Consider the following 19,760-nt stretch of genomic DNA (forward strand, 5'->3'; position numbering starts at 1 on the left):
ACGCCGCAGCGTACTTGGACAATGTCGTCATCCACTCAGAGTCATGGGAGGACCACCTCGACCGTCTCCGGAGGGTGCTGACGGAACTACGGAAGGCTGGGCTGACCGCCAAACCCCCGCAAATGCCACCTAGCGTTACAGGAGGCAAAGTACCTGGGTTACCAAGTTGGAAGGGGGTTAATCAGGCCACAAGAGAAGAAGGTGAAAGCCGTAAGGTCCACGCCAAGACCGAAGACCAAAACCCAGGTACGAGCCTTCTTGGGGTTGGCGGGTTATTATCGCTGCTTCATCCCTAACTTCTCCTCTCTAGCCACCCCCCTGACAGATCTGACCAGGAAGGGACAGCCGGAGAAGGTACAGTGGTCTCCAGCAGCGAACGACGCCTTCCAGGTAATCAAGAAGGTCCTCACCTCGGAACCGGTCCTGCGCGCTCCCGACTTTCACTGTCCCTTCCTACTACAGACGGATGCTTTGGACACCGGCCTCGGGGCAGTCCTCTCCCAGGTCCAGGAGGGTGAGGAGCATCCAGTCCTATACATCAGCCGAAAGCTGACCCCAGCCGAGAGAAATTACGCCACTGTGGAAAAAGAGGCCCTGGCCATTAAGTGGGCAGTCCTGGAGCTGCGCTACTTCCTCCTCGGCCGGAGGTTCACCCTGGTAACCGACCATGCCCCACTTCAATGGATGGCCAAGGCTAAAAACACCAACGCCACCCACCCCCTATTTCTCCCCTGCTAACTCATGTCATCCACAGGACCAGGTCGACGCTTAGGGGGGGGAGTGTGACGAGCATCCCGAACAATCATCAGCATCGCCCTGGAAACCAACGAGCTCAGCTCCCTCACGCTCATCACAGTGGAATCGGACTCAGCTGCCGCTCATCAGGCGGCGTCCTTATAAATGGCGTGCCGCTAACTCACTTTGAGAACGATCTCCAAAGAGCTCAGACACTAATGGTTTCTCTCCTCTCTCTTGCCAGACAGCAGCTGAAGTCCAATTCCCCTTCACTATTCACTGGATCTATACAGAGCACGAGGATTGAGAGCACCGCCTGTCACGAGCTTCACCCAGCGCACTGCCAACCACTTTCACTTTGCTTACACATTATCTTAATAAATCCACCCTCCGGGGCTGAACAGTGAGTTTTCTGTCCTGTGCTTCTTCCCACCCGTGACAATTGCAAGACGTGAGTTAGTGTCTAATAGCCTTACACAGTTTAAAGACCATCCAGAGATCTTCACAGCATGGAGGGCATCCTTCATAAATGCTACAAAGACCTTAACCTTTCACCAAGCGAGGAAATGGACTTGCTAGTAAGATGGCTGGGATGTGAGTTAGCTGAGCATGCAAAACCACCCATTACAAGGGCTCAGCCTAATCTGGAAAAGACTCCAAGACTCCAAAGGAAATTGGAGAATTTCCCAAAAATGTCAAACATAGACAATAACAGGTTGAGTGAGCTGCGAGATTTACCCATGGAGATCCAAGCAGCTATGCAGGATGGTGATCTGATGGGTCTTTCGTATCTAAACACACCACGAGGAGTAAACCCAATAATACAAAAATTGCCATTCAACTTACAAGAGAAGTGGCTCACAGTGGGATCTAAATACAAAGAGGACTACAGGGTTTCCTTTCCACCCTTCAAGTTCCTAGTAGACTTTGTATGTCAGCAAGCTAAAATGCGCAATGATCCAAGTTTTTCACTTACAACTGTACAAGAAGAGCCTTGCAGATCAAACAAACAGTCAAACAAACCTTTTTTTTCCAGAGCTGTTGCAACACAAGACTCAGGTCTCTTCTGAGAATTCATCAGCTGCCATTGAACCCAAAAATAAGATTAATCCCACAAAACATTGCTTTTTGCATGATAAACATCACCCTCTGTCCAGATGTAGCGAATTCAGAATGAAACCTATGGAAGAGAGGAAGTCATTGCTCAAACAGCAAGGCATATGCTTCAAATGTTGCAGTCATGGCAAAGAACTGTGGCAAGGTCATTAAATGTTCAGAATGTGGCAGCATTACCCACACTGAAAACAGTTCCTGCTCAAAGGTCTGTCTTGTGAAAGTCTTTCCTGAAAAGCATCCAGAGAAAGCAGTCAAAGCATATGTCATCCTAGATGATCAAAGTAACAGATCACTCGCAAGATCAGAATTCTTCGATCCGTTTGGTATTACGGAAGGTAACATAGCCTACACCCTCAAAACATGTGCTGGGACAATGGAGTCCGAAGGCAGGCTAGCTCAAGGCTTTCAAGTGGAATCTCTCGATGGAAGCTTAGTCTTACCCTTACCTGTGCTTCTCGAGTGCAACGAAATTCCAGACAATCGCTCAGAATTTCCCACTCCAGAAATGATTAGTAAGCACAGGCACTTAAAACATCTTGCAAGGTACATTCCAGAGCCTGACCATCATGCTCCCATACTTCTCCTGTTAGGCAGAGATATTATCAGAGTCCACAAAGCCCATAAGCAAGTAAATGGGCCACCAAATGCCCCCTTTGCACAAAAGTTTGATTTAGGGTGGGTAATTATTGGGGAGATGTGCCTTGGGAAAGTTCATAAACCTACCTTTCTCCAAGCTTATTACACCAACATTCTGGACAATAGTCAGTGTACACATTTTCACCCATGTCCTAATAATTATAACATAAAGGAGAAACCCCAAAGGGTGTCACTCACGGAGTCTCTGAGCAAGGAGAGCGCGCAAAGACTAGAAGGATGGGACGTATTTCAGAGAACAAAAGATTATGAGAAAACAGCTTTATCCATCAAGGACAAACTATTTCTGCAGATTGTGGACAGAGAAGTCTACAAAGATGATTAAAATTCATGGGTTGCCCCACTCCCATTTAAGCAGTCAAGACAATATCTACCAGACAACTGTCCACAAGCCGTGGAATGTCTTAATTCACTTCTGCGATCTTTCAGAAGGAAGCCAGAGATGAAAAGGACTTTGTAGCCGTTATGGAAAGGTTATTCCAAAATGATCATGCAGATATAGCTCTTTCAGTCAGGCCCAATGAACAACGTGGATTTAGGTGTCAATTCACTTCCTATGCAGCGCAGTCTTGGCCTACTTTGGAATTTGGACACGGATTGTTTCAACCCCTACCTGCAAGCAATCAAGAGCAGTGGGAGTCATGGAAAGACTCTCTGCAAGATTTGCAACACGTACAAGTACCAAGAAGCTATGGGCCAATATCATTGTCAAGTGCCAAATTCACGGAGCTCTCTATGTTTTCTGATGCATCAGAGAACATAATTGCAGCGGTGGCTTACCTAAAAACAGTTGACTCAGAAGGTAACTGTCATACTGGGGTCATCACAGGCAAAGCAAGGTTAGCGCCACAACGAGAGCTTACTATACCTAGTCTGGAATTATGTGCGGCGGTGTTGGCTGTGAACATAATGGAAACCATTACTGCAGAGACTGCTGTTAAGTTTGATAAGATAAACTTCTACACGGACAGCCGAGTTGTTCCTGGCTATATCTACATTGAGAAATGTAGATTTCATGTCTATGTGAGCAACCGTATACAGAGAATTTGGAGAAGCACTAATCCAGTACAGTGGCATTATGTAAGATTAGAGCATAACCCTGCTGATATTGCAACACGTCCCATAGCTCCACGTAAATTGCAAGACACAATCTGGTTCCGTGGACCTGCATTTTTGCATCAACCAAAAACAGAGACTGTCCCTAGAGAACCTTATGCACTTGTTGATCCTGATCGAGATGTAGAAGTTCGCACACATGTAACAGTGTTGAATACCACTGTCTCAAAACGCTTTGAACGTTTTTCTGTCTGGAGCCATTTGATCAGAGCTATTGGCAAGTTGATTCACATTGCACACTCTTATAAACAGGACCAAAACAACAACACTCCCACGTGCAAAGGTTGGCACTGTTGCAAACTGCCCCTGAGTACTGGCACAATACTCCAGAGCAAAGAGCAAAGTTGTTGTCGTGAAGGTAATACAACAGGAAACATACGCTGATGAGTGCAGTGCCTGAAACAGAACAAACCGCTTCCCAAAACTAGTACGCTTCAAAAGCTAGACCCCTTTGTTGATCAAAGTGGACTATTAAGGATCATAGGGCATCTGATCAAAGCAGACTTAAGTTCTGAAGAAAACAGGCCACTCATCATACCTGGTAAGAGTCATGTAGCCTTACTTCTGATAAGACATTTTCATGAACCAAGGTCGCCACTTTACAGAGGGTGTGATAAGATCTGCCAACTATTGGATAATAGGAGGCAAAAGACGTTTAAGCAGCCTCATCCATTTCTGTGTTGTATGTCGTAGACTCAGAAGGGCCTGTGAAACTCAAAAGATGGCGGATCTGCCCAATGACAGACTTAGTGCAGAGCCTCCCTTCACACATGTGGGAATAGATGTGTTCGGCCCCTGGTCAGTATCTGCTCAAAAGACAAGAGGTGGCTTTGCAGAAAGCAAAAGATGGGCAGTGCCATTCACGTGTCTAAGCATCAGAGCCATTCACATAGAGGTGATTGAATCTCTGAGGACCTCCAGCTTCATTAATGCCTTAAGGAGGTTTTTGGCAATCCGGGGTCCAGTGAAACAAATCCGCTCTGATAGGGGAACCAATTTCATTGGGGCTTGTAAAGACTTGCAAATACCTTATAATGTGGATGAAAAGGCAGTGGACTGATTTTTGTCTGATCACGGCTGCACATGGACATTCAACCCTCCTCATTCGTCGCACATGGGTGGTGTAAGGGAAAGGATGATTGGCCTTACCCGCAAGATCTTGGATTTTATGCTCCTTCAGACGACATCCTCCAGACTCACGCACGAGGTACTCTCCACCTTTATGGCTGAAGTCACTGCCATTATAAATAACAGACCTTTGATACCTGTGTCAACTGATCCAGCAGATCCTTTCATCTTAACACCTGCCAAACTACTTACCCAAAAGTCTGGTACCAACTTAGTTCCACCCGGGAACTTTGAGAAGCCTGAACTATACAACCAACAGTGGCGTATGGTGCAAAGCCTTGCAAGTACCTTTTGGGATAGATGGCGCAAACAGTACCTTGCTACGCTACAGTATAGGCGAAAGTGGCAACATCAACAACCCAACGTTTCCAAAGGATGCATAATCCTACTCAAAGACTCCCAGTCCAAACAGAATGACTGGCCCTTGGGTATCATAACAGAAGCCTACCCCAGTCAGGATGGGTGAGTCAGAAAGGTACAAGTGAAAATCATTGCGAAAGATGGACCCAAATTGTTTCTCAGATCAATTAATGAGATCATATTCCTCCTCCATGAAGATTCCAAATAGACTGTTCAAGATTAAAATTTGAGAAAGGTTTGGCATTCTTAGAATTCCAGACGGGGAGTGTGCTGTCCTATCCAGACATTCTACATTTAGCCTAGCATAAAGTTGCAGTTGTAGTGAACCCTTCTGGTCAAAGATAGATACTGCATTTAATGTTAGAGTCTTTGTTTGAAGACATCAAACATGTGAGCCCAGGTATTCAGCAGCAACATGGAAGAACACATGGTCATGGCTGTTATTGCTTCTTGATTTATGTTGTATTGAAGGCACATTCTGTATGTAGACATTACCTAATTATAATTTTACTTATATTTACTTATACCTACACTACATCCATGCTATCTTACATGCCGGATGTGAACTTTATTCTTTATTTGGTCAATTGCATTACTTACATGTTTTAGAAAAGCATGTAGCCAGCGGTTTATTTTGTAAAGAGCCTGATTGTGCTTGTGCATGTACATATTTTTGATAACATTTTCTATTTTGTATGTTTTGCAGTTTTACGTTATTCCACAATCAACAGTAAAGGTTAAAAATTATTCCCTTGAGTCCGTTGTCTTTGGGAGACGTTATTTGACTGCAGAGTCAAGCAAGGCATTTGATACAGAGGGCAGGACAAGGCTTCTGCTAGAAAGCTGAAGAGGAACTTTATATTTCATCATAACAACAACCCAAAGCATACATCCAAATCAACAAAAAAAATGGCTTCACCAGAAAAAGGAACAAAGGTTTGGAATGGCCCAGACCTAAATCCAATTGAAAATCTGTGGGGGGATCTGAGGACGGCTGTGTACAGGAGATGTCCTCACAATCTACAGATTTAGAGCGTTTTTGCGAAGAAGAGTCGGCAAATATTGCACACAATTACAATAATATATATATATATATATATATATATATATATATATATATATATATATATATATAAAACAATAATTCTAATCAGTAACAAGGACTCCTAAAAGAACAATACAATTATTTGAGAGAACAAATCCTTTATTGCAACAAACTTGAAACCATTTTAATGAAAGTATTAAAAGTTTCCCTTATGAAAAATAATAAATAAATTTCATTAAAAAAAATAAACAATTAAAAAATAAAGCTATAAGCCTTATATTTATTAATATCCCACTTTAACATTTTAATGATTTTTTTTAAATTTATTTAAACAACTTTTATTTTTGGCAAAGTGCTGCACAACAAAGGTATACCAAGTTAAAACATGGGCAAACATACGGTGGTGTGAGAAAGTGTTGGCCCCCTTCCTGTTTTTTTTTTTTTTGTTTGTTTGTTTTTGTTTGTTTTTTTGCATGTTTGTCACACTTTAATGTTTCAGATCATTAACACAAGTAAACACAACATGCAGTTTTTTTAATTAAGTTTTTTATTATGAAGGGAAAACCTGTGTGAAAAAGTGTTTGCCCCTTAACTTAATAACTGGTTGGGTCACCCTTAGCAGCAACAACTGCAATCAAGCATTTGTGAAAACTTGCAATGAGTCTGTTACAGCGCTGTGCAGGAATTTTGGCCCACTCATCTTGGCAGAATTGTTGTAATTCAGCCACATTGGAGGGTTTTCAAGCATGAACCGCCTTTTTAAGGTCATGCCACAGCATCTCAGCATGATTCAGGTCAGGCCACTCCAAAGTTTTCATTTTGTTTTTCTTCAGCCATTCAGAGGTGGACTTGCTGGTGTGTTTTGGATCATTGCCCTGCTGCAGAACCCAAGTTCGCTTCAGCTTGAGGTCACGAACAGAAGGCCAGACATTGTCCTTGGATTTTTTGGTAGACAGCAGAATTCATGGTTCCATTTATCACAGCAAGTCTTCCAGGTCCAGAAGCAGCAAAACAGCCCCAGACCATCACACTACCACAACCATATTTTACTGTTGGTATGATGTTCTTTTTCTGAAATGCTGTGTTACTTTTACGCCAGATGTAATGGGACACACACCTTCCAAAAAGTACAACTTTTGTCTTGTCAGTCCACAGAGTATTTTCCCAAAAGTCTTGGGGATCATCAAGATGTGTTCTGGCAAAACTGAGATGAGCCTTTATGTTCTTTTTGCCCAGCAGCAGTTTTCGTATTGGAACTGGCCATTTTTGCCCAGTCTCTTTCTTATGGTGGAGTCATGAACACAGACCTAAACTGAGGCAAGAGAGGCCTGCAGTTCTTTAGTTGTTGTTGTGGGGTGTTTTGTGACCTCTTTTTGAGTCGTTGTTGCGCTCTTGGGGCAATTTTGGTTGGCCGGCCACTCCTGGGAAGGATCACCACTGATCCACGTTTTCGGCATTTGTGGATAATGGCTCTCACTGTGGTTCACTGGAGTCCCAAAACTTTAGAAATGGCTTTATAACCTTTTCCAGACTGATAGATTAATTCAATTACTTTCTTATTTTTTCATGAATTTCTTTGGATCTCAACATGATGTGTAGCTTTTGAGGATCTTTTGGTCTACTTCACTTTGTCAGGCAGGTCCTATTTAAGTGATTTCTTGATTGCGAACAGGTGTGGCAGTAATCAGGCCTGGGTGTAGCTAGAGAAACTGAACTCAGGTGTGACACCTATCATATCTACTTTTGATTTGTCAGAGATTTTTTTGGTGATGTTCTCAAACATGTTTGCTGTATCTATTTAAATTCAAATTTTGTGGTGATAGCATAAAGCATCCAAAAGTTATAACATTTTGGAACAAAATGAAACAAAAAAGTTCAATATCTCAGGAAAGAAATAAGGTGGCAGAAAATGTTCACAATACAGTATGTGTGCTGCAGGAGATTTTTTTTTTTTTTTTTTTTTTTTTGTTTCATCATGTAATCAAGTAATCAAAAGGTACAGCACTTAAAACCAAGTTAGCCTATTTCTAAGCCCTTGACAGTTTTTAAATTCTTGTTTTGAAATTTAAGTAATGCCTCACTCAAGTTTAGTCAAAGACCCAAGCAATTATGAGCACTACTTAAGAGGTAATCAAAGTGTCTCATGCATTGTAAAAGTTAAAACACTAAGCTTTCAAATGACACCTATTTGGTGTTGTTTAAGTCAGTGGTTCGGTTTATATATAAAAGAACTATAAAAAGATAAAATAGACAAAAACTAGCTGGCTTTTACATTTTAATTCCCAAGTGTTCAAAAAAGCTCTCCAACTGATTTCATTCAGTTCATGGATTTAGGTATTATTTACATAAGAAAGACACAATGGATTGTTTTGATTTTTGACTCTATTTTCCACAATCTGAACACGTTTCCTAAAATCATAAAAAAAAAACGTGAAAATTTGTAGTTTTATGTGTTATAACTTTTTAATCTAGATAATTTTCTAAAAAAAAAAAAAAAAAAAAAAAAAACATACAATTTTACATGACCTTTGTCATGTTTCTTGAAGTTACGTATGAAAACGTATTTTTTCTGCTGCGCCCATCTGGTTTTATGTGTTATAGCTCTATGAGGAATATCTTTGGATCTAATTGACAAATTATGGCACATTTGGGCTCTTTTTAATTGAGATAATTTCCTGCTAAGCTACATGTCACCTGTGCAATTTTATGCGTGTTATAAATTCATAAAGAAAATCTTCAGCTATAAATGATGGATTATAGTGAGTTTGGGCTTTTTATGAAGTTGCAAGCAATAAAATGACATAAATGTATCCATTTTTGCTGATCAAAGCAGTGGTTTGAAAAATATGATTAGTAATATTTTCTACTTGCGGTACACTCTGTCTTAAAGGGAGTACTCAGCACTTGTTAAGAGCTGATCAAAGTAATTACATTTATCAAAAAGCTGAGATTCTAAGCTTTAAAATGAAAAATTCCATTTACAGGTTGTTTAGTAAATTGATTAAGGATGCTCATATTGACCATTTAACCATTAACCATCAGTAAGTTTTTTTTATATAAACAGTGAGGTCAATAAGTATTTGATCACCCTGTGATTTTGCAAGTTCTCTTACTTAGAAATCATGGAGGGGTCTACAATTTTCACTGTGAGAGACCTCAAACAGGTGCTACTAATTTAGAATCATGAGCAGAGTGTAGCTGTACTATTTAAAAGCAAAATAACAGGTCTTTGAGGGTCAGAAATCTGGCTGATAAACAAGTGATCAAATACTTATTTAACACAGTAATTCACAAATAAATTGTTAAAAAAAAAAAAAAATCATACAATGTGATTTCCGGATTTTTATTTTTAGATTCTGTTTCTCACAGTGGAAATGCACCTGTGCTGAAAATTGTAGACCCCCCATGATTTCTAAGTAAGAGAACTTGCAAAATCACAGGGTGATCAAATACTTATTGTCCTCACTGTATATATATATATATATATATATATTTTTTTTTTTTTTTTTTTTTTTTTTTTACGTTTGCTGCATGATGAAAAAAATAAATAATGCTATATGTAAGTTATCTGTGCACGTGGCCACTGCGATCACGAAATCAACAGATATGTCTGTGATTTGCTATTGCTGAACGCTGTAAAAACATGCTTCTCCACAGTGGATAAGAAGTCCCAAACCGCAAATTGAAATGATTTTTGTGATGGTGTTTTTGTTGCGGATCTAACAGTTCACAGGCAGCGTTCCAGTCTATCCATACAGCATGTCGACATGTTAAAAACTAGGTACACTGAGGTATAGGCTATAAGGGTTAAATCCCAGAGATATGAGGATCTCAACGCCACCCCATCCCATGTCCAAACTGTTGAATTGTACCCATTTTTGTTGAAAACCAAAATGTTTGTGTTTATCCAATCATAATTGTTGACACTGTGATCATGAAATCAACAGATATGTCTGTGATTTGCTATTGCTGAACGCTGTAAAAACATGCTTCTCCACAGTGAATAATAAGTCCCGAACCGAAAATTGAAAGGATTTTTGTGATGGTGTTTTAGTTGCGGATCTAACAGTTCACAGGCAGCGTTCCAGTCTATACGTACAGCCATGTCGACATGTTAAAAACTAGGTACACTGAGGTATAGGCTGGCCTGCTACATATTTTCATGTCCGACGGGAAGAACAAGACCGGTACCGCTCTCCAAAACGTATAGAAGGATTCAGTGCGTTTTAGTTATGTCTTTGATATCGGCACTCCTCATGAGTGCCGATATCAAAGACATAACTAAAACACACTGAATCCTTCTATACGTTTTGAAGAGCGGTTATGTCTTTGTCTAATCTTAATTAGACAGTTATTTAATTTATATATATTTAGTGTAAGCCTATTTATTTTATTCTTTTTGTATTTTATTCTGATTTTCTCTGTTCTCAGAAGTGCTGCTGATGCGTGATAATTTGAGTATATGTGAATACAGTTTTTGTTGTTGCTCTGTTGCTCTCTATGCTGCTTTTTGCACATTAAAATAAAACATTTGCTTGTATTTTGGTAACACTTTACAATAAGGTTCATTAGTTAAACATTAGATAATGTATTAACTAACATGAACTAACCATGAGCAATACATTTGTTACTGTATCTACTAATCTTTGTTAACATTAGTTAACGGAAATACAGTTGTTCATTGTTTGTTCATGTTAGTTCACACTGCATTAACTAATGTTAACAAAATTTTAATAATGTATTAGTAAATGTTGAAATTAACATTTAACAAAGATTAATAAATGCTGTATAAGTGCAGTTCATTATTAGTTCATGTTAACTATTGTGGTTAACTAATGTTAACTAATGAACCTTATTGTAAAGTGTTACCTGTATTTTTTATGTATCATCACAGATACTTGTGCATTCTATTTTTATTTTAAACTAATTCATTATTGTAATTTTATTAGTTAATGGTTAATGTTCGGATAACGTGCAGCGGTTGTCGGTCAGGAAAATTAACCGAAATGAGCATCCCTAAAATTGATTATGAATTTTTTCAGGGGCTGGGGGGGCTATCCCACCAGCAGTACACCTCAGGCTTAAAGGGTTAAATCGCAGAGATATGAGGATCTCAACGCCATCCCATCCCATGTGCAAACTGTTGAATTGTACCCATTTTTGTTGAAAACCAAAATGTTTGTGTTTATCCAATCATAGTTGTTGACACTACAAATATGCAAATAAGAAAAGTAACCCAGAGTTTAGCAATGTACCATGTGACACCTATGATTATGAATAACCAGGATTAACTGTTAACCTCGGATTAAGTATGAGCAGTGTAAAACATAAGATAACCCTCGATCCTATTTCACATGGGTTTAGAACAACCCAGGGTTAACTACTTCAAGTGTGAAAGCCCTTAAATGTTTGAGCCCTAATAGTGTGAGGTATTATTAGTGATTCTGCTAAATATACTTCTTGATCTTTGACTATGCTTTTTATAACAATGCATTTTATAACAAGCGGAAATTACATCACTCTCAACTAATATTTCTAATATTCTAAACAATGCAGGTGAGGCAAATCTATAAAACTAAAAGTGTTTGTGTTTAAAGTGTTTAACTAACCTTCAAACAAATACTTGTATTCTTGTAGGCTGTGTCTCTGTAGCCATTCTTCAATCTGACTTTCCTTGCCTTTTTTCCACCGCACCTCCCAGAAGAAAATCCACGAAACTGAACAGAAGACGAAGGTCAGCAAAAAGAGACGGTCCATTAGACCATATTTAGGCTCCGCTCAGACCTCTGTGAGCTCAGGGTCTGCCTTGCTTTCTGTTTTCCTATCTGGCCCTGAGAATTTCTTCCATATCTTCTTCTACTGGAGAAAAGGACAGCAATTTAGGATTTGTGAAGCATTGTTTGATTAAGTACAATTATTTGCAGTGCATTTAGAAAGTATTTACTGTCACAGCCTTGCACAGTGTCTACACTGGATGTGAGTGGTACAACTTGATTAGGGCTGGGCGGTATGACGGTATATATCATTACCGCGGAATGAAATTTGTACCGTAAAATAATTTTTTATTCCGTGTATACCGCGAAATGTAAATAAGTGGGCGTGGCCAACTCACGTGCAGCACGCGTGAGGCTGAGACTGGTCAAACCGTTGAATGCAAGACTGAAGGATACGCTGGGAGGTTGTAAAAACAGACGAGGAGGGCTCAAAAGAAAATCTGTACTATATTTATAAGGTTCAAAATAAAATACAAAATAATCAAATAAGATCAAGTCCTTTTCTTTTCTTAAATATTCAAATTTATTTATTATATAAAGCCCTTTTGCAGGGCTCGACATTAACGCTTGTCTGCTTGTCCAGGATTTTTTGTGAATGGGCAAGTGAAGGAGAATTTTACTTGTCCGACCGGACAAGAAACCTGATTAAAACATCAATAACAAAGAATAACTAGCGTAGCACCGAAACTTTGATGAGAATGATTCTGATTGTATTACTTACAGTGTAAACAGTGACTGAAAACGGACAGTATCAAGTATGAAGCTCGTGCAGCCTATCTGAATCACGGAAAATTTAAAACTAATAGGCGCAACAGCATACACAAAGAAACAAACATACTGCGGTAGAAAAAAAAAAGAAATATTGTATAACACATTATATAGGTAAGCACCATTACGATTGCAAACGTGACACTGATTTTAAACAACAGTAGTTCAATAAACTAGTAGTTTATATTAACTAACTTACATTTTAGACACATCACTGACCGTTTTTGTTAATAAAATAGTTATAAGTATAGACACAGCAGAACAGTCGCGAATCTGAGAAATACACAGCTGTGTTTTAATACTGAATGATTTAGCATTTAATTTAATGAATCGGGTGAGTCAGTGAATGAACTGGTTGAATCTGTCTATGATTGAATCCGTGACTTACTCATTAAGACAGTGACTTACTGACACCTATCGGTGGTTCGGTTTCATATTTCAAAGTATTGCATTTTTTCAACATTTTAGATCTTTTTTAATCTGAATGGTAACCATACAGAGTCTAGTTATTCTAATTGAATGTATTGATAAAATTTCAGAATTTAATGTAAATGATGACACATTTAGTAAGGTGCCAACGTTGCTAATTTTCTCCTGGACAGGAAAGATTCATCTATGTTTGGCTAACTTACTTGTACTTAATGTAAATAGACATTTCAAATATTCACGACAGTCGAACAAAGGTATATATGTTCGTGCACAGTAACGTAGCGCATATGGAGCCTACAGTCCTTCGGAATCCTGAAGCTTAGCTGGCAACCTCGAGTCAGGGGGGGGCAGGAGGGGATACACCGTTCTACAGTATTTTGAAAGTGATTGCAGTACCAGTTTTGGCCACAATCCTACATAGTGTTCCTTTAATGCTAAGTTGAAGCACATTTTCCACATAAGAAAGAACAATGAAAAAGAAAAAAAAAACAATACAGTTTTGCAATGGCACAAGGTTGAATAAATGACTTAATTGTCATTTATTGGTGAACTATCCCTTCAATTCCAAGAACTATTTTTCTCACAGCATGAAAGTTTTTGCAAATTCAAACTTCCATCTGGCCACTCTGACATAAAGTTCATCATTGGAGTATTGCAGTAATGGTTGTCCTGCAAGTTCTCCCATCTACAAACATGATCTCTGGAACTCAACCAGTGAATGTCAGGGTCTTGGTCACTTCTCCCTGATTGTTCAGTTTTGCTGAATAGCCAGCTTGCTCCAATTTCTTCCATGTCAGAATTATGGAGGCCAATCTTGGGAAGCTTACAATGCAGTAGAAAATGTTTTGTAGCATTCTTAAAGGTCCCATATTGTACTTCTGAAGGTTTATTTTAGTTGTTGATGTCCTTAAGAATATATATCTGCGGTATAAGTGCCAAAATCCATCTCAATATATTTTTACAGCTACTTTTTTAGGAGCTCTGTCAAGAACAGGTCAATTTTTGCCCATCTAATTAATATTCATGAGTATCACTTCTGATAGGCCTGTTGTTTTCTGAGTGACGCACATCCAAGCCAACCACAAGTAACTACGGTCATGTATGCTGTAGTCTAGCCCAGAGCCTAGCCTGCTGTGGCTTGGTGATACTCAACAGGATATTTCAGAACGATCATTAATGTTTTTTCTTTTTCAAACACCGAATGCAGTAAGTTACGTAACTGTTGCTTTAGTAAAGCCCCTTTGACAATGCGCGCTGATTCCGGAAAATTACGTGAACGAGCGCTGTGTGAACAAAAGCCAGAACCAAATGCCATAAAGGCACCGTTGTAGTGATGATGCACGTTACCCTGCGACTCTTCACGACGGAAAAAATATGTGCAAAGTGGAATGAAGCAGCGATCAGGCCGCTCCTCACTATCAGCGCTGAAAATCAGGTTAGTTTCAGTTTAGTGAAATGTACACGTCGCATTACATCTCACATCCAAATGTCACATTTCTTTACGGGTTGTGTGTAAAGCACACAGATTCTGGAAAACAACTGTGAATGAACTAAATTAAACAATTCCGGAACAAATCATCTGACAATAAAATGCGCGTTACTATAACTGAGAACACTGAAGCAGTTTTTATGCGAGCAGCGTCTCTCTCAGCCATAGCACCTCTCTTTCTCTGGGGTGTTTGTGTGTGTGTTTGTGTGTGTTCGGGGACGGGGCGGGACACATAACCATGCAGTGATGATGATTGGAGTGTCTGTAAACGTGGTGTAACTGAGAACGCGACGATTGGTTTAGATTGGCAAACAATGGAAATTTACTCAATCAAAGGCAGAGTAGTGCGAGTGTTCACACACAGAAGCAATCGCACGGTCAGTCGCACACACTGGTAGCTTTTGCAAACTGGAAGTATAAGCAAAAATATTTATGTAACGTGCAACTTATGCCCAGGAAAAAAAAGAGTCTCTCTGCGTCGGTGACAAGTAATTCCAATCTACTGAATCACCTCACATCGTCACATGCCGCCACAAAATTAGTAGCTAATAACGCAGGTGATAACGAAATTAAAAGTTCTAAACCATCTTTTGTGCTTTATTGTTCCACTATAGTAATGATAATATTTATAATATGTTGAATTTGATAGTTGTCTCTCACGTTGTCCCACAACAACATTAAAATAGTGTAGATTTGTGTACAATGTTTTATATTTATTTTACAGTTATATTCATTTTTTTTTTTAAAGTAACGCAATAATTACTTTGCCTGGTAATTAGTTACTTTTATAATGATGTAACTCAGTTACTAACTCAGTTACTATTTGTGAGAAGTAACTAGTAACTATAACTAATTACTTTTTTAAAGGTACGTGCCCAACACTGGTGGTGACTGAAGGCGGTGACTTGAGTAGATCGGACGCCATATTTTCAAGGAAGTCACAGCGGCTCGTGAAAAGGAACGGCTACTTTATTCAGGCTGTGTGCAGTTTGCTGTGGACTGACTGTTTTGAAACTTATATGGTAGTTACATAACCCCTAGACTAGGGCTGCACGATTAATCGTTTTTAAACCGAAATCGCGATTTGAAAGGGTGCGATTTTCAAATCGCAAGAGCTGCGATTATTTCGATTGATTATCAAATGTGGTAACAAGCATATAAATCGTTTTTGACAGGTCACGTCATGAGCATATTAGGTCTTCATGCTTATATTACGTTTGATGCAGAGTTTAACCAATAGGGGGCATTTTAACACTGCATGTAGAGACATGCACGGGACGGATTTTTCAGTCCTGTATCCGCAGAAATATGTTATCTCGGTCCGTTCCCGCCTCGACATTCATGTTTTGTCCCACTCCTGCCCGCATAAAAGTAACCTATATAGTTTTTTTTTCAGTACATCAATTGAATTTACATGAAACAGTTTTGTAACATCTCGTAAGTTTCACAAAACCCCAGCATAAACGCTCCTGATAAAATATTTGTTATATACTGTAGGCTAAGCATCAACATTCACAAACCACTGTTATTCTTAACAGAAGAGCAAGCCTGAGCTACTGCGTGCATCCATAGCAGAATGCAAGCAGACAAAGCTAAAGTTGACATCTCAGCAGTGGCGGCCGGCCCATAGGGGGCACTGGGGCACCGCCCTCCCTGATAAAAGGGGCTAAAAATGTAAAATGTATTTTTACAAATTAAGTTTTTTAATTCGGTTTTACTCACCAGTATGTGCCTACATGCGATATGAAAACATATACAACATTTCCCACCTAGTGACATTCATTCACCAGTGAATTTCCACAGACAGACTTGTATCGTTTCTGTCATGGGGCGCTGAGAAAAAGCGCCCTTGCAGTTCAGCCAAATAGCCAGACATGTGCTGTTGCTAGGGTAAATTAATAAATATGCGGCCAATCAGTCTCTCAGAATTTTATGGTCTTGGGGCGCTGAAAATTCTGCCCCAAGCAGCAGAAAATACCGCGAGATTTAAGTTTGTTTGTTTTTTCTTTTGAGGCGCGGTCAATCAGAGTAATGATGGCGAACTTAACGAGCGAAGAGCGATTTCCACCAAATTCGGTGAGATCACAAGCCGTTCAAATGAAGCAAAAAATAAAACAATCTTTCGAATCATGGAGCTTGGATAAAGTCATGTAAAGTCATGCCTTTTATCGTTTTCCCTGTTTGTTATTTCAAAGTCCTGTCACCAAAGCGTTGTGGACAACTACACAGAGAGTAAGTTAACTGAAACAATGCAGTTTAACTCGATCGTCGGGGTACAAGCACAATGATTTGTGTAGATGATGCAGTTACACAATAGACGTCTTTTTTCAAGTAAATTGTGAGTGTTTATGTTAGTATTATTATAAGCACAATATTATTTAATATATATTCATATATACACACACACAGATAGATAGATAGATAGATAGATAGATAGATAGATAGATAGATAGATAGATAGATAGATAGATAGATAGATAGATAGATAGATAGATAGATAGATAGATAGATAGATAGATAGTGTTCCTTCTTTAATTGGACATACATTCAGTTATGTCTACAAACTTGACAAATATATTGTCAATACCATTATAATTAGGTCAAAACAATTAATGGTCTACACGTATTTACAGTTTTTGCATAACAGTTACTTATTATATCGGACTATATATAACTTTATGAAAATTAATTTATATGCAATGTTTTACTACAAATCAATTTATTTTCACTGTCTTTAAACTGAGAATTATCCTGTGGCTCCCTCGTGTGGATAATATTAGTATTATGGCCTTCATCTCTGAATCACATTAATATAAATGGCTAATATTTTTTTGGATGATTACAAATGTTTAAAGGGATAGCTCGAGCATTTAAGACATGAAGTTGTATGCAATCCTTATCAGCACTATAGTGTATACACACTGACCCACACTGCGTTCACCTCCCTGGTCAGAGCTCTGGCCGCTGGAAGTTTTTCAAGAAAGTAGTCACGGTTAGTTTCCGGGGCCTCAAAACTGTGCGTTTTTACGTGAAAAAAATATATGCGTTTCAAAGCTTGATTAATTTACATCGCAAAAAACACTCCTGACAAAAATCATACCTCAGTTTTAATCGGCACTATATTCTTTCCGTTTCCATCAATCCGCGCTGCTGTCAGTTCACACGTTCCGATCAGCTGTTGATAGCGCGACTCGCTGACAACATGTCTGACTACGAAACTTCTGATGATGAAACCAATTTTAGCACAATGTCAGACGGAACAGACGATATATATATATTTTTATATTAGACCTCGTTTCACGTGATTTCCACAGGAGTCTAAACATCAGATTGTTTACTGTACAGTTTAGACATGGGATCTCCAGTCCTCGTGAGCTACTGTCTTGCTGGTTTTAGTTTTTCTCTGATGCAACACACCTGACTCAAATCAACGGGTAATTAGCAGGCTTGTACAGAATGTCTCATTTGAGAAAGGTGTCCTGTCATAGGAAAACATCGAGCTGCAGGAATGTAGCTCACGATGACTGGAGTTGGAGATACCTGGTTTTTGACCTACCTGTATGTAGGATACAGGATAACACGATGATACCGACACACGTTCCGCATAGTTACAGACAATAACAAATATAGCAAAGCATCATATTTTGTTGTGTTATATAGATTCAATTAAATTCATTAGTTATGACATTTGACGATTTTCTCACCACATAGACAGTCGATTATTGTCGATGCTATCACTGCCCCGGTTAGAATATTCTCAGTGTAACGTTAGCCTAAAAACCGACGTTAGCTTCAAAATAAACCTGTCGTATGCGACATAAAGTTAGTAAATAGAGCTTACCCGTGGTACTGGTACAGCAGAACTCTTTAAAATCCGTTTTTTGATTTTTTCCTCCTTGGTTGGGAATGTAATCGTCTTCGCTGAAGTGAGCACTGCACACACGAAAATCCTTGATACTGGATATTTTAGCTCCCGCAGAGTAGCCGATGGCAACCAGCCAAAGCTGTCTCATAACTATATCCGAAACAGGAAAACGATGGAATCTGAACGGCAATCCCTGCACATTCTTGTGGTCACAACCTGGGAATTTACAAGTTCGCACCATTGTTAATTTTCTACTTTTTACGTCGTTGTCATTCGAGTGTGTAATGGAACAGCTGATCGGAAAGTGCGAACTGACAGCAGCGCGGATTGATGGAAACGGAAAGAATATAGTGCCGATTAAAACTGAGGTATGATTTTTGTCAGGAGTGTTTTTTGTGATGTAAATTAATCAAGCTTTGAAACGCATATATTTTTTTCACGTAAAAACGCACAGTTTTGAGGCCCCGGAAACTAACCGTGACTACTTTCTTGAAAAACTTCCAGCGGCCAGAACTCTGACCAGGGAGGTGAACGCAGTGTGGGTCAGTGTGTATACACTATAGTGCTGATAAGGATTGCATACAACTTCATGTCTTAAATGCTCGAACTATCCCTTTAATGATTACTTTACTGATAATAAAGCCTGTATTAACAATGTGATTTATTTTGTGTGTGCCCCCCTAAAATTTTTTAGCACCAGCCGCCACTGCATCTCAGTTCATATGCGATCTCATAAAGCTCTAACACAATGAATATTATGCACAATGAATCTTTCACAATGTCTACACTTCGTGTGTTTTAATTCGCGAGCACGCAATATTCAGCACTGTGCAAGAATGTTTGAGCAGTGAGTGGATTCTAACTTAAACACCTCTGATGACTGCCTATCCTCGTGCTTACTAATCATAGCTGTAAGTTGTATACTAGTTGTTCTTGCTGCTTTTGTGCAATAGATGAATAACAATATTTAGCTTTTTAGATATTTCTATTTTGCGGGGGTCCCGAGAATCATTTTATTTTCCTGCGTTCCGAACAGCCGCACTCGCCCATCAAGTTTTGTCGGTTGCAGGTCTCTACTGCATGTACTGAGCAAATAACGTTAACGCCATTTGGAAAAGATGAGCGGGAGCAGCGGCTCAACTTCCCAACAAAGTGTCTCTTAATGTAGGTTATCATCAGTGTTTTACTGTAAAATTGTTTACAGTGTGTTTGGATTCCTAAAAGTTTAAGATTTTAATTACATTTTATTATTAAAAAAAAAAAAAAAAAAAAAAAAAATTA

General features: G+C 39.1%; 1 protein-coding gene across 2 annotated transcripts in view; it reads right to left on the bottom strand.

Annotated features, from left to right (window-relative positions):
* arel1 (apoptosis resistant E3 ubiquitin protein ligase 1) overlaps window positions 1-19,760 on the bottom strand; it is a 108,052-nt gene that overhangs the window by 87,096 nt on the left and 1,196 nt on the right. For both annotated transcript variants that reach the window (XM_073832600.1, XM_073832599.1), the window contains exon 2: window positions 11,764-12,013. In XM_073832600.1, the coding sequence (XP_073688701.1) occupies window positions 11,764-11,911 (148 nt within the window). In that variant the 5' untranslated portion in view covers window positions 11,912-12,013. The remainder of the gene's footprint in view (window positions 1-11,763; window positions 12,014-19,760) is intronic.

This window comes from Garra rufa, unplaced genomic scaffold (genome assembly GCF_049309525.1).
Source record: "Garra rufa unplaced genomic scaffold, GarRuf1.0 hap1_unplaced_004, whole genome shotgun sequence".
Taxonomy (NCBI): domain Eukaryota; kingdom Metazoa; phylum Chordata; class Actinopteri; order Cypriniformes; family Cyprinidae; genus Garra; species Garra rufa.